General features: G+C 49.6%; 1 protein-coding gene across 2 annotated transcripts in view; it reads right to left on the minus strand.

Moving 5' to 3' along the window:
• CABLES1 (Cdk5 and Abl enzyme substrate 1) overlaps positions 1–15,154 on the minus strand; it is a 102,678-nt gene that overhangs the window by 9,362 nt on the left and 78,162 nt on the right. For both annotated transcript variants that reach the window (XM_027525822.1, XM_027525821.1), the window contains 3 exons: positions 11,419–11,515; positions 9,337–9,493; positions 8,060–8,163 (listed from right to left, as the gene is read on the minus strand). In XM_027525822.1, the coding sequence (XP_027381623.1) occupies positions 8,060–8,163; positions 9,337–9,493; positions 11,419–11,515 (358 nt within the window). The remainder of the gene's footprint in view (positions 1–8,059; positions 8,164–9,336; positions 9,494–11,418; positions 11,516–15,154) is intronic.

The following is a 15,154-nucleotide window of genomic DNA, read 5'->3' on the forward strand; positions in this document are numbered from 1 at the left end:
GAGGAGCTAAACGTGGGCCCAGTTCTGGCCCACAGCAGCTGCCACGATGTCCCAAGGTAAGGGTCTCTCGGGGTGAGGGTAGGGGGCAAGCAGCGGGGAAAGCGAGGCAGTGTGTCAAGGGGGGCACTTGGCCCAGGAGCAGTGCTGGAATGAGGGGCTTGGAGCTAACAGGTTGCTGCTCTGATTCCCAGAGAAACAACAGAAAAGGTGCTTCCACCCGGGGCCTGGTAGGGTCCCCTTCCTTCCGCCTCCACTTCCGGGCCTCACACCTCCCTGGGAATTCTCAGGGCAGCTCTGAACAGACGTGAGCTTGCAGTTGAAGCTGCTAGTGCTCGCCTTTGGGTGGGAGGAGCCCCCGGGGGCAGGAACATTCCAAAGGAGCCAGGTTCCAGCCGCAGGGCTGCCTGTCACCCAGGAGGCACGGGTGAGCTGTGCAGCCACCCCTTCACCCTGAATCTCACTTTCCAGGGCCTGTGACTCGGAGGATACAGGCAGTGATGGGTGCAACTCTTTTGACACCTAGAGCCACGGCCTCCACAGCACTCACCCGCTGTCCACGGGGCTCCAAGGCCAACTGGGCATCGGAAAGCAGACATGCCGTGCTCGCTAAGGAAAGCAGAGCCCCAGCCCTGCATGACATCTCTGAAACCACACACAGCCGGGCATTCCAGCTGCTCTCTGTTTACGCCTTTTCCCTGTGCTGTGTGCTCTGTGCTCAGTCCCGTATGACTCTCTGTGACTCTGTGGACTGTAGCCCATCAGGCTCCTTTGCCCATGGGATTCTCCAGGCAGAACTACTAGAGGGGGTTACCATTTCCCCCTCCAGTGGATCTTCCCTGACCCAGGGATCGAACCCATATCTCCTACATTGGGAGGCAGGTTCTCTACCACTGTGCCATGAAGGGAGAGGAAAGCAAGTCACAAAGAAACTTCAGGAATGAGGGCACAGGCAACACGGCCTGGGGCTGCATTTGTTGCTATTTCTACCCACCGATTCCAAACACAGGATCCTGGATCTAACCTCTGTCCTGTCCCCTGAAGGGGAGCAGCTCTTTAGGCTCTCTCACTGAAATGAAATGCATTGCTTCGAGGAAAGCCACACAGGGAAAGCTGCCTTTGTCAGAATTACACCATCACGTGGGCTGGACAGGTGTGCAAAGCATGTCCACAGTCTCAGATATGTGACAGGCATTCACGTGGTACCACAGAAACTTCTAGAGTCCTGCCTCCACCCTGTAAGCCTCAGGCAACCACTAATGTACTTTCTGTCTCCATAGACTTGCCTATGGTAGATATTTCATGAAGATGGAATCATGCACTGACACTGTGGAGATGTGGCCCCCAAGGTCACACCCAGCCAGCTTATATTTGGATGTACTTCTAAACGCTCGCTTCTTAAGACGGTGGTCAGAGCACGAGCTGATGCCCGTGTGTGCAGTGTCATGGTCAAACTCAGTGTGATAATCGAAAATCTGACACAAATACAGAGAAAGGGAGCAGATGCTACAACACCTTGGGTGAAACCTAAAACAATGTTTCACATTAGTTTTACAAGAAAAAACAGATTAAAAAAAACCCAAACCACAATACTGATGCATGCTGCCACATAGATAACCCTTGAAAATGTAAGTGAAAGAGGCCAGAGGCAAACGGCCACATGGTTGCACAATTTTGTGAATATACTAAAAACCACTGAATTGCACACTTTAAAGAAGTGAGTTGTACAACACGTGAATTACTATATAACTAATAAAGCTCTGGGGCTTCCCAGATGACTCAGTGGTAATGAATCCGCCTGCCAATGCAGGAGACACAGGAGACTGGAGTTTGATTCCTGGGTCGGGAAGATCTCCTGGAGGATAAATGATAATCCGCTCCAAAATTCTTGCCTGGAGAATCTCATGGACAGAGGAGCCTGGTGGTCTACGGTCCATGGGGGTCACAAAGAGTTGAACATGATTGAGCAGCTGAGCAAAGCAAGAGCAAAAAAAGCAAACAAAGCTCTTACCAAAAAAAAGAAAAAACCCAAACCCAAAGTGGAAAACAAAACCCACCATGACACAATAAGGCATTTTAACACTTAACCAAAAGTCAGCAGGCCTCAAAGCCCCACTGCTCAGTGTCTATGCAGGTGACTGGCGGGGAAGTTCCAGGGCCCCTTTCAATCTCCAGAGAGGCCTAGCAATGGTATGTTGGTGACGCTGAATCACTTTCCTTAGAGAGGGTCTCCCAAATTAAATAAGCTCCAGGCACTCTGAAACCAGGGGGCCTGGAAAGAGCCTTGCAAGGGAGGGGCCCTTGGACTCAAAACTGCTTTAGCTTCTCAATAAATCCACCTGCAGACAGGTAAGTAAGTGCCCACATCACCCAGAGAGCTTTCAATGAAAAAGAAATAAGGAGGGAAAGCAGAATCCAATCTCATGGAAGGCTGGGTTAATCTGCCTTTTATTGCTTTCTATTCCCTCCTGCTCAGCATCTCACACTGTCCTGAAAAATTAAGTTCTAAGATATATTCCCATAAACCTGGGGAGATGCTGAGATGGGAGGAGGGGCTTTTCTGGGAGTCTTTAGAATGTAATATTAAGTAAATCAAAGAACAGGCACTTTACCACAGAGGTCAAGCCAAGGGATGTCCTCTTGAAATGCAAATATGCTAAGTCACTCAGTTGTGTCCAACTCTGCGACCCCATAGACTGTAGCCTGCCAGGCTCCTCTGTCCATGGGATTCTCCAGGCAGAAATACTGGAGTGGGTTGCCATTTCCTCCTCCAGGAGATCTTCCCAATTCATGAATCAAACCCGCATCTCTTGCATCTCCTGCATTGGCAGGCAGATTGTTTACTACTAGTGCCACCTGGGAAGCCCCTGAGATGTAAATATCTACAGACATCATAAAGGTTGCAAGTCGGCATCCTTTCTGATGTCAAAACAGTTCGTGAGAGCTACCTTCCTGAGAGAGGAGAAGGATCCAGAAATCCATTCACAGAACATTAATTTCTTTGGCTTTATCTCAATCAGCTCTTTCACTCACTTTCTCCTCTGAATTGCTCTCCACACCCATAAAGAGGAAAAAAAAAAAAAAAAAGCCCACTACCAACGTGGCTGCCAGGTTCTAATGATAAATAACCACTGTCAAGGGAAACGTAAATTACAGGCCAGGAGGCGCACAGGGCAGGAAGCACCGGTTTGGGGAGCCGGGGTGGAGGGCGCTGGCCCTCCCTCTCCTCATTGAGAAACCACCACGAAGCTCAGGCCCTACAGGAACCTGCTTGCAGCCAGCAGACTCGACAGGCTTGCGTGCTATCTTTTTTTAAAAACAAGCTTTTATTTTATATTGGCGTATAGCCAAATACAAATATTGTGATAGTTTCAGGTGAGGACAAATGGACTCAGCCACCATGTACACATATCCATTCTCCTTCAACAGATTTTCATGTTCTGGCATCATCTTCTAGAAACTTTAAGGCCAAAACCCAGGCACAGCTGCAATCTGATTTCCATCCTGCCCCAGGAATTTTTTTTTTTTTGGTTCAAACTTCTTTGCCCTTTCACAGTGGCAAGTATTGGGAGTGACTTGCTTGGATCAAAGTTTAAAAACACAACTGGAACTAGGAATGCAAGGCTGGCTTCAAAGGGTTCCTCTGAAACTTTGTAAATAACAGCCTTCTTTCTCAGCCTCAGGGAATGCTCAACTCTGGAACCCTCCCACTTTGGGGGATGTCCCGTTGCTGGTGATGAGTGGCCCTTTTATCGTCTATGGAGAACAAACGTGAACCTTCAACTACACCCTGGTTGGTAGACATCACCTCCACTATGACTCAGAAAGCCCACCCCCCAGGTATTTACCCAAGAGGAATGAAAATCTATGTCCACAGAAAGGCTTGTATGGGAATGTTCATAGCAGCAAGATTCATAATGTCCCTAAATGTAAATAATGCAAGTGTCCACCAAAAGCAGAATGGACAAATAAGTGATGGTCTATCCATACAATGGAACCCTACTCAGCAATTAAGAAAAACAAACTGCTGATTCATGCAACACGAGTGAATCTTACAGATATTAAGTTGTGTGAATGAAGACAGATTTTTTTAAAAAGCACATATTGACAGGACACGATTCCGTTCCTATGAAATTCCAGTAGAGGCAAAACCAACTTTGGTGACAGAAGTCAGAATGGCAGTTGTCTTTGCTGGGAGCAGGCATGATGCAGAACAGGATGGAAAGGGGAGAACTTCCTTTTTTAAAAAAATTAATTAAAATTTAAAACATTTTTTGGCCACACTGCATAGCTGGATCTTAGTTCCCTGACTGGGGGTTGAACCCATGTCCCCTGCATTGGAAGCACGGAGTCTTAACCACTGAACCACCAGGGAAATCCCGAGGGAACTTTCTAAATGGACAGATGTGGTCAGAGTGGAGGATGGAAAATTCATGGAACTATACACTTTCAATGGATACATTTGATTAAAATTACATCTTAATATGAAAAGAGAAAAACAATGACTGCTGCATGATTTAATGGGGTAAAAGGGCTAGCTCGTCACTGTGAAGGTAGCTTGATTTTGTAGAGGCCACACCAACACCTCAGACCCTGAAATTCCACACGTACAGGACCACCCCAAAACCCGGAACAATCCCTGGTTCCTAAACCTGGGCCTCTGCTGGGCTGACTAAACTTAAACTGCGCTGGGTGCCTAGCAGGGTCAGGCCTAGGGTGGCAGGACCTCAGCGGCCTTGGAGGCTGATATTTAGGGAGGTGGGTGGTGCTGCTCAGACGGTCAGCCTGTGAGGGACATGCTAGTCCCTTGCCCAAACTCCACAGCTGGGAGCCAGGGATGGGGTCAGAGGGGTTGGGCTCACAGGACTTACGTCTGCCTGCAGGGGCACCCTGCCAATCACGAGGGGTCACCTGTGTCAGTTCTTCCTGCCCACCTACAGACAGGTGCCCCACACCCTCAAAGGGGGCCCTCAGCAGCCTGGATCAGGTAACCCTGTCCACCTCGGTGCAGGTGTGCTCAGTTGCTTCAGTCACGTCTGACTCTTTGCAACCCCATAGACTGTAGCCTGCCAGGCTCCTCTCTCCATGGGATTCTCCGGGCAAGAATACTGGAGTGGGTTGCCATCTCCTCCTCCAGGGATCTTCCAGACTCAGAGATCGAATTTGCATCTCTCACGTCTCCTGCATTGGCAGGCGGGTTCTTTACCTCTAGCACCACCATCCACCTTAGTGGATCCAGCTTGGCGCCTATTAACAAGTGCAGCTCTCTGTGCAAGGGGTTAAGTTAATGGATTAAACTTGTCAGGATCATCAGTTTATGGACTTTCCCGTGTGTGTGCCTGTGGGTGTGCACGTGTGTGCTAAGGGTGGCAACTGTTACTGCTCAAAATACCCATTTGACACAAGGTCAACCTCTCGCACACCTCAGGCTGTGGCGTGTGGGGCCTCCCTCCTGAGCCCCAGCAGGCCGGCGCCTTCTCTCACCTCAGCGTTCACTTTTGATCCACTTCCTCAGGGCAGCCTTCCTGGAAGCCTACTTCCAAGTCCTGACCCGTCCTGTAAGTCACTTCCCACCACTTTTCTAGGATGATTCTCTCCTTGCCCTCCTCACTACAGTGACTTGTCTGACTTCTCCACTCACTCTAAGGTCGAGGACAATGGAGGCGGTGGCTGGTTTTTCCTCTGCTGTAGAAGGTAGCACCTGGCCTGGGACACAGTAGGGCCTCACAGTACTGGTCGAATGGACACATTCTATACCTGTTACCCAACACACAAAATAAAGCGAGCAAACCCAAACCCACCCCCCACCCCCCACCCCACTCCTCCTGCAAGTTCAATGCAAAAATTCTGGGTCTAGCAGACCTAGAATCCATGTCTACTAGAGAGGAAGTCTCTAGTAGGAGACTAGGCTGAGCCAGGCTGAGGTTCTTTATAACCCTCCACATGCACGTCAGGGTTGCAAAGTAGATGTGCCATATTTTATTAAAGATGTTATCAATATCTGTGGCCAGATCAGAAAGACATATAGGTCTTATGAAGCTGGCCAGGCAAGTGCAGCTCACGAGCAATTTCATTCCCTAAAAAAATGGACAGTGACAGGAAGCACAGGCTACAGACTCAATGTGGTGAACTGAAAAATGACCCACGTGGGATCATAAAATGAGGGTAGGACATATTAATATATGCTGACCTGGCAGGCCGTCTACCACACCGTCCAGGAGAGGGGAAATGATCTGTGTGCACAGGTGTGCCGGCATAGACTGCAGCCCAGAACCTCACAATTAAATCATTTAAGGAAAAACAAAAAATCAGAACCACACTGGCCAGACACCAGACCTATAAAAGTAAAATTCGCTCAGTCGTGACCAACTCTTTGGGACCCCATGGACTGTAGCCCACTAGGCTCCTTTGTCCATGGGAATCTCCAGGCAAGAATACTGGAGTGGGCTGCTATTTCCTTCTCCAGGGGATCTTCCTGACCCAGGAATTAAACCTGGGTATCCTGCACTGCAGGCAGATTCTTTCCCATCTGAGCCACCAGGGAAGCCCAGACTCCTTTAAAAGGAGTGAAAGTCACTCATTCGTGTCCTACTGTTTGTGACCCCATGGACTATACAGTCCATGGAATTCTCCAAGCCAGAATACTGGAATGGGTTGCCATTTCTTTCTCCAGGGATCTTCCCAACTCATGGAACCCGGGTCTCTCGCATGCAATTTCTTTACCGTCTGAGCCAATAGGTCATAGGAAAAAAATAATCATACATGGCCCTGGTTTTGCCTTTTGTGTTAAGAGTTGGAGAGTAAGGATGGGAGAGAGTAGCCGGGGCAATTTTAAACAAGATGCCTTTGGCAATTCATCCTGGCTCAGTGTAGCATTTTAGAATGATCTCTGAGCTATTTGCCAAATTATTAATACAAGAGGATCTATGTTGAAAGTATCAGTGTGGGCTTGAGTTCTGCCTGGTGCTTTTCTGACGTCAGCTACTTGCCAGATGCTGGCCAGATGGACAGGCTGGGGGGTGGGGGTTGGGGGTGGGGGTTTCCGCTGCTAATAAGCTTAACAGTGAGTGCATGGGCTGGGGTCTGACTCTGGCCTCTGCAGACATAACAGCCTAGAACAGAGAAAGGATCCTCTGCCCACTCCTGGGGCCAGGGCTCCTGACAACAGGCCGGGCTGCGGGGGGAGAAGGGAACCAGAGCTCGATGTTTTTAGCTGTACCCACCCATCTGAGCCTGGCAGGGGGTGGTGGGGGTATCCTGGGTCTGTGCTCTTTACCCGGAGGTGCACATGGCAGGCCTGGTAGGGGTGAAGGTTCCCACAAAGCCCGGCTCCCCTCCTCCTGCAATACCCTGGGCTCTGCCCACCTCTCAGTCAGGGCAAGTCTGCCCACTGAAAGCACACGGGACCCTGTCAGGCCCCACAGGTGTCTGGAGACCAGCGGCCGCAGTGGTGGGAAACGGTGGTCAGCCAAGAGCAGAAAGCGAATCACCCAAAGGGAAAAACAGGAAGAGCCCGTGAAACAAAAACAGCAAGGAAAGGTTTTGCATTTAACACCCACATTGTCCTACTTTCACTTTCCCAGGAGATGACTCTGTCATCCGGAGCCTGGTGCCAAACATTTGCTCAGAGCGCGGACAGCGGCCTACGGTCACCAAGGAACCCCAGCGAGCTGAACTTGAACTCAGCGCTGCCGGTGATGGGCAGGGCTGGTCGTCCCCTACCCACTGGGTCCATGGATGTACAACCTCAGAGGTGCAGTTCCACCCTGAGCTGGCAGCGTTCACACACACGGGCCACTCAGCCGTCTCACACCTGCTGAAGTGCTGGACCTGGGCCTGGTGGCTGGAAGAATCCTGGATATGATGCACGTGCTGGTCCTTCCCTGGGTGACCCACCCGGGCAAGCGGGGGCAGGAGGGTCGCCGAGAAGAACCACGTGGAGCGGTGTTTGAAAGCCCCAACCCCAGGAAGAACCACCATCCACAGGAACAGCATGCCACCTCCGAGTTCCCCAGGAGGCTGAGGGGGCCAGCTCCCTGACCATCCCTCCACCACCACTCACCATGTAGGAAGGGAAGATGAGAACTCGCTTGTGCTTGCCGCAAGGCCACTGCGGGTCATCCAGGAGATTCGGGTCATAGTCCATAAAGTCTCCCAGGTCACTACCTGAGGGTCAACGCAAAATGACAATTAGGAACCTGACCCCCCGAAGCAGAAGTGGCCGGGTGAATGCCTGGTACAAAGTTCGACGGTAGAAAGGTTGGTTTCAGGTTTCTGAGCCCAGTCACATCGCTCGCTCTGACCATCAGTAGATGTCTCCATATGCCAATGAAGTGTGTCCCACCCGTGTGCCCACCACCCCTCCCTGCCCTGGGCAAAGGAGTTCATCAAACACTTCACATTCTGGCATTTTTTCCATTAAAAAAAATTATATATTAATCTCCCTGACCTGGCAGAGCACAAAACCTCATAAGCATGAATGTTGCTGTGAACACTCACAGATTGTAAGACAAGGCACAGCAAAGGCTCATTTTCTAAACCTACAGATCGAATGAGCCTCAAGTTTCGCATGTGAGAAGCACACTCGGTGTGAATAATTCTGGGCAGGCTCTGGGGGTCTGAATGCACACAAACCAGAGCAGATACCAGTGCAAACGGCAGTCAGTGACTGGAGGAGGCCGAACAGCACCTGGACGGGCCTGAGGAACTTCACGTCCACCTGGAATTTCTCTGAGAGTGGAAAGAATCCTGCCTCATAAAGCATTTTTCTCCGTGTCAATTCCCACAAAGGAGAAGCTGAGGTCTTCTGTCAGCGGCTGAGTAAGCTCACCTGCTGTGAGAGTCACTAAGGGGGTTTTCACACCTGACTGTTCATTTATGGTCCAATTATTTGAAAAAGGCCAAAAAAACCCCACACTTATTTGGCCACACCAGGTCTTAGTTGTGACTTACAGGATCTTTAAGTTGCAGCATGTGGGATCTAGTTCCCTGACCAAGGATCAAACCTGGGTCCCCTGCATTGGGAGAGCAGAGTCTTAGCCACTGGGCCACCAGGAAAGGCCTGAAAGGGCCAACTCGAGCACTAGGAGAATGTAGGTAAGAAGCAGGTAAGCGGAGAGATGAGGAGCTGAGAGGCAGAAAGAAGCCAGGGAGCCAGGCCTCTCTGCAAGGTGGTCTGGGCATGTCTCCTCGTGGAAGCTTAGGGGCTGGCGACTGAGGCCTCTTATTAGAGAATCTGCCCTGTGGCCTGGTCATGAGCCTGCCCATCCACCAATGCACACAGGAAACCCAATCCATGCTGTCCACTGAGGCACCTCCTGCGGCCAGACCCCAGCTTACCCGTGTCAAGGCTCCCCTGGGTGCTGCTCGCCCGGCCGATAGAGAGGCTGCGGTGGCTCAGGGTACGGAGCTGGGAGAAGGAGGACGTCGAGTCTAAGGTGTTTCTCCGTGTTCCAAAGGCATTCGTGGGCAACAGAAACTGGGTGTAAGAAACAGTCTAAAAGATGAAGACAAAAACAGGTCAGTGATTAACCCTCGGCAACGAAGGGGACGACAGAGGGTAAGATGGTTGGATGGATGGCAATCACTGACTTGATGGACATGAGTTTCAGCAAGCTCCAGGAGTTGGTGATGGACAGAGAAGCCTGGTGTGTGGCAGTCCATGGGGTCACAAAGAGTCAGACACGACTGACTGAACTGAACTGAATGTGAGGTTTGCATTTTGACCAAGCTGCGTTACCACGCCAAGTTTATTTAGGTCCACAGTCTCATAGCTGGGCAATTCTAAAATCCAAGATCTGAAAAATGAAATTTGTTTTTGCACAATGTTTGTGCCAAAACCTAAACTAGACTGACTTGAGGCCATCCTAGTTTTAATTTATCCCAGTCAGCGTGAATATTCATGTTATGGGGCAGAGGCAGTCGTGTGTCTGATAGCAAGGGACCATCTCCGAAGCTGCTGGGAGGTTTTCTAACTCAGAAGGCATATGCTGCAATGCTTTGTTTAATCTACCACGGGTAGAATTCCAGAAGATCAGGCCCCAAGAGTCTCTGATAAAGGCTCTGGCCTCCCCCGTTCCCCTGGCAGATGCTGTATCTATGGTGCTCATCCTCCTTCCTTTCCCTGTGAACACTCAGTCTTCAGGAATGAAGCTGCAACACGTGATTTTCTTTTCACCTGCTTGGCAGAGACGTGGTTCATGACGCCAGTCAGGTGCGATGCGCGTGTGTGTGTTAAGTCGTTTCAGTCGTGTCTGACTCTTTGCGACCCAATAGACTGTAGCCCGCCAGGCTCCTCTGTCCATGGGATTCTCCAGGCAAGAAGACTGGAGTGGGTTGCCGTGCCCTCCTCCAGGGGATCTTCCCGACCCAGGGATCAAACTCACGTTTCCTTCATTACAGGCGGACTCTTTACCACTCAGTCCCTGAGGAAGCCTGGAAAGCCCCTAAACACTGTTTAGTAGTGGGATTGCTACTCACCACAGTTAATACTTTTTCAAACCATCCGCCACCCCATCCAGGCACACGTGCGTGTGTGTATGCAAGATAAAGCAGTTTCCCCTCACTCATGGTTTGTTACTCATGGCCCAAAAAAACTACATGGAAAATTCTAGAAGTAATTCCTCAGCTTTACACTGTGAGTCAGTCAGAGCAGTATGATGAAATCTAGCACCGTCCAGCCCAGGACATGAACCATCCCACGTCTTTTTTAGTCATGGAGCAGCCACCTCGGTTATCAGATCAATTATCGTGGTATCACAGGGCTCGTGCTCAAGCATTATTTTACTTACAAATGGCCCCAAAGCACAAAGCAGTGACAAAGTACAATTCGGATAGTCTCTTACTGTGCCTAATTTAAAAAGTAAACTTTATTACTGGTATGTATGTATAAGGCAAAACATAGCACAGGTAGGGTTCTGCCCTACCCAAGGTTTCAGGCATCCACTGCGGGTTCCTGGAACATATCCCCCGAGGATAAGAGTGGGTGACTGGACTAGTCAGGATGGGCATTCATGGAGAAACAGTTGGGCTGCTATTTAACCCATCTGCACACCTGGATAGGGGGCTTCCCTGGTGGCTCAGACGGTAAAGAATCTGCCTGCAGTGCGGGAGACCTGGGTTCGATCCCTGAGTCAGGAAGATACCCTGGAGAAGAGCATGGCAATCCACTTCAGTATTCTGGCCTGGAGAATCGCATGAACAGAGGAGACTGGTGGGCTACAGTCCATGGGGTTGCAAAGAGTAGGACACAACTGAGCGACTAACCCTTCCTTCTGGACTGGCATCACTCATGCACCCAGGTTGTGCCCCACGTCAGGTTTTCCAGCCCAAGGGTGGTTCGTGGTCCATCACAGGCTCTGCTTCCTGGCCCCTCTGGTGTCTGTCGCACAAGCCGGAGGTCTGGGAGCCAGGCGGCCTTACCTTCCCGTCGGCACCCAGCTCCACGCCTTCCAGGCCGATGATCTCTTTCAGGCTCACGGCTCCTGCTGATTGTCTCCCTCCGTCCAGCTTCAAATCCCTGCAGGGACAAGCCAAGGATAAAGATGCTTCTGTGTGCACCCGAAGGAGCCACGGAGATGTTTACTGTCGGAACACCAGAGTCACTCTCACAATAGTGATGGAGGAGGTCCCGCCGTGCCTGACAGGATTCTCTCTTTGTCCCTCTTTCGGGACTTCTTGATAGTTCCACCCACTTTGACATAATGAAATTCAACTGAACAGAAAGCCTGAAGATGAGAGTCAGGCTCAGCAGCCAGTGGATTACCAAAGTCCCTTCCTGCTCAGCAAGGCCGTCAGCTCTTAAATGGCCAGCTAACAGGAAGCCAGGGGAGGTCACCTCTCCCTGCCACCCCTTATTAGACAGGAGGAAGAAATTCTTACCCTAAACAGTTCTCAGCTTTATTACTAGTAATAAAGGGACTAATGCCACAACAGCCACCCCAGGTACCTTACCGGGCCACTCAGACAATGACCATCTCTATAAAAGAATAACGTCCAGTACTACCAGCAAGGTCTTCTGTGTCGCTCAAACGGTAAAGAATCTGCCTGCAAAGCAAGAGACCCAGATTCGATTCCTGGGTCAGGAAGATCCTCTGGAGAAGGGAATGGCAGTCCACTCCAGCATTCTTGCCTGGAGAATCCCAAGGACAGAGGAGCCTGGCAGCCTACAGTCCTTGGGATTGCAAAGAGTCAGACACGACTGAGCGACAAGCACTTCCTAACTTACTTTCACACATCCTCCTTTTCATTCTTTAAGCTCACCCTATTGCACATGCATTCTATTATTATCCCATTTTACAGATGAGAAAAACGAGGCCCAGTGCAAGTAACCGGCTCGCCAAGGTCCCTGCTGACAGTGGGCTGTAGACACTGGTTTTTTGTCCAGTGCAGCATTTCGTGCCGCGTTCTTCCCTGGGTCTGGCTGCGGCTCAGCTTGCTGGTAACTGTTCACATTTTCAAGGCCAATCCCTCTCCTTACAGGAGCTCTCAGACTTTCACTGTGTATTAGAATTGCCTGGGATCTTTGACAAACTACAGGCACATCTCAGAGATTCTGCAGGTTCAGTTCCAGATGACCCCAACAACACAAATATTGCAACAAAGTGAGTCACACAAATTGTTCAGTATCCCAGTGCATATAAAAGTTATGTTTGCACTTTAGTCTATGAAGTTTGCAATAGCATTATGTCTAAAAAAAAATGTACAAGCCTTAATTAAAAAAATACTGCTAACAAATGCTAACCATCATCTGACAATGCAGACTGCCACAAACCTTTAATCTGTAAAAGGAAAAAAAAAAAGCAGTGTCTGTGAAGCACAATAAAACGAGGTGTGCCTGTATGGTGTCTGGCCCCCGTCCCCAGACATTCATTCTGATTCAGTTGAATGGGGCGTAACCTGGTGGGCTTGAGTTTTAAATACTCCCAGGTGATTCGGATTGGAACTGAGTTTGGAAGCTCCCTCTTCCAGCTGGGCTCCACACGCAGCCTTGTTAGTCAAAGCCGCCCAGGCCGGCAGCATTCAGGCCTTGTGGCCCGGAGGGAACCACCACACTCTGAGACGTCTCCTACAACCTAAGCAAGAATAAACACCATGTAAAGGCCAGACTCTCCAGGCCAAAGGTGACGGAATCACAGGAAGAGAGAACGAGAGCCCATGTGTGGTGGGGAAGAAAGACAAGAGGCCATCCCTCCCACCTTCTAGGAGGGAAAAAAAAGGATCTTTTCACTTTATTGAGCAATCATCCTTGTCTATGGGCGTTCCAGGCATGGACTGGCACCCTTAATCCTATCTGATTGATGACCGTTTTCAAAAGAAACACCCAAGACCTGTATCTAGGAAGTACTGTACTTTCTACGGTAGTCTCCTTGGGAGGCCATGGTTCTGCCCAGATCAAAAGGTCTCTGCAGCCCCTTTTGGAATCAACACTAACATCATGCAGATAGAAAAAAACAACCAACCCATCCCAGTCTTCAAACTTTATACTTATATATATAGTACATGTGTATATATGTGTGCATGCATATATATATATTAGTGTATATATATATATGTATATATGTTAGTGTTAGTTGCTCAGTGATGTCTGACTCTGTGACCCCATGGACTGTATAGCCCGTCAGGCTGCTCTGCCCATGGAATTCTCTAGGCAAGCATACTGGAGTGGGTTGCCATTTCCTTCTCCAAGGGATCTTCCCGATCTAGGGATCGAACCTTGGTGTCCTGCATTGCAGGCGGATTCTTCACCATCTGAGCCACCATATATATATATAAATTTTTTCTTTAAAAAAAATTTTTATTGGAGTATAGTTGATTTACAATGTATTAGTTTCAGCTGTACAGCAACGCGAATCAGTTATACATATACAAATATCCACTCTTTTTCTGATTCTTTTATATGTATATAATTTTAATCTTGAACACTTACCACTTCAATCAGTGTCCTAACCTCTCTCCCCATTGACCAGGTTTGACTGTAAATGACTTCAAGTACTTCCAAACATCAAACTCACCCCTTCAGGACAGTACAGAACAGGAGAATTGAAAACACTTAGAAGGTGCATATTACCCCATTGAAAGTGAAAGTGTTGGTTGCTCAGTTGTGTTTGCAACCCCATGGACTTTGGCCCACCAGGTTCCTCTGTCCATGGGATTTCCCAGGCAGGAATACTGGAGTGGGTTGCCATTTCCTTCTCCAGGGGATCTTCCTGGGTCTCCTGCATTGCAGGCAGACTCTTTACCATCTGAGACACCAGATAAATCGCATACAAAGTAATTGCAATTAGCTTGCTACTGAGAATGAGTGTTAGTCGTGTCTGAATCTTTGTGACCCCATGGACTGTAGCCTGCCAGGCTCCTCTGTCCATGGAATTCTCCAGGCAAGAATACTGAAATGGGTAGCCAGCCGTTCCCTTCTCCAGGGGATCTTCTCGATCCGGGGATGGAACTCAGGTCTCCTGCATTGCAGGCAGATTCTTTACTGTCTGAACCACCAGGGAAGCCCATTGAAAGCCCCTCAAATATTCTGAGTCATAGAAGTGCTCTGGGGAGGTGTCTGAGTCCACCTTGGGTGCCTCCTCTGCTGGGGACCACACTCCCTGAGGGCTCTGAGGGCCAGGCTGATTTAAGTCACATCACCTCATGAACATGCGACGCCAACAGAGAGCCCTGCTTCACAGTTATTGACCTCAGATCCAAAGCTGGAAGGACCAGGTGGGCTGGAGCAGAGCGGGGCTCAGCAAGACCACGAGAACCTCAGGTTCCCCGGAGACCATGTGTACAGTTGCCTCGCCTCCTACGTGAGCCACCGGGGGCAACTCTCAGAAGATTTCCTCAAGCAATTAAGGATGAAGATGATGACTTCATAAAGGCCCTAAAAAGGGAAATGCCTTCAGTGCAAGCACCAGAACAAGAGGCAAAAATAGCTGTGGTGGGAAAGGATGGAGTGGCTCAGTGGTGGAAGACCAGGAGGTGAGCTGGCACAAAGCAGCAGAACCTGTATCTTGTTAAAGGACCCACAACATGCTTCTGCAGACTTACTGCTTTCTCAAAGTCTAACCCAGCAAGCACGTGCCTCAAATTCCCAGCTCCTAGACAACTGTCTCCTGGTTTCCACTTCACCCGGATGGAGAATGTTACTTAGGACTGAAACTAATAC

This window comes from Bos indicus x Bos taurus, chromosome 24 (genome assembly GCF_003369695.1).
Source record: "Bos indicus x Bos taurus breed Angus x Brahman F1 hybrid chromosome 24, Bos_hybrid_MaternalHap_v2.0, whole genome shotgun sequence".
Classification (NCBI taxonomy): Eukaryota; Metazoa; Chordata; class Mammalia; order Artiodactyla; family Bovidae; genus Bos; species Bos indicus x Bos taurus.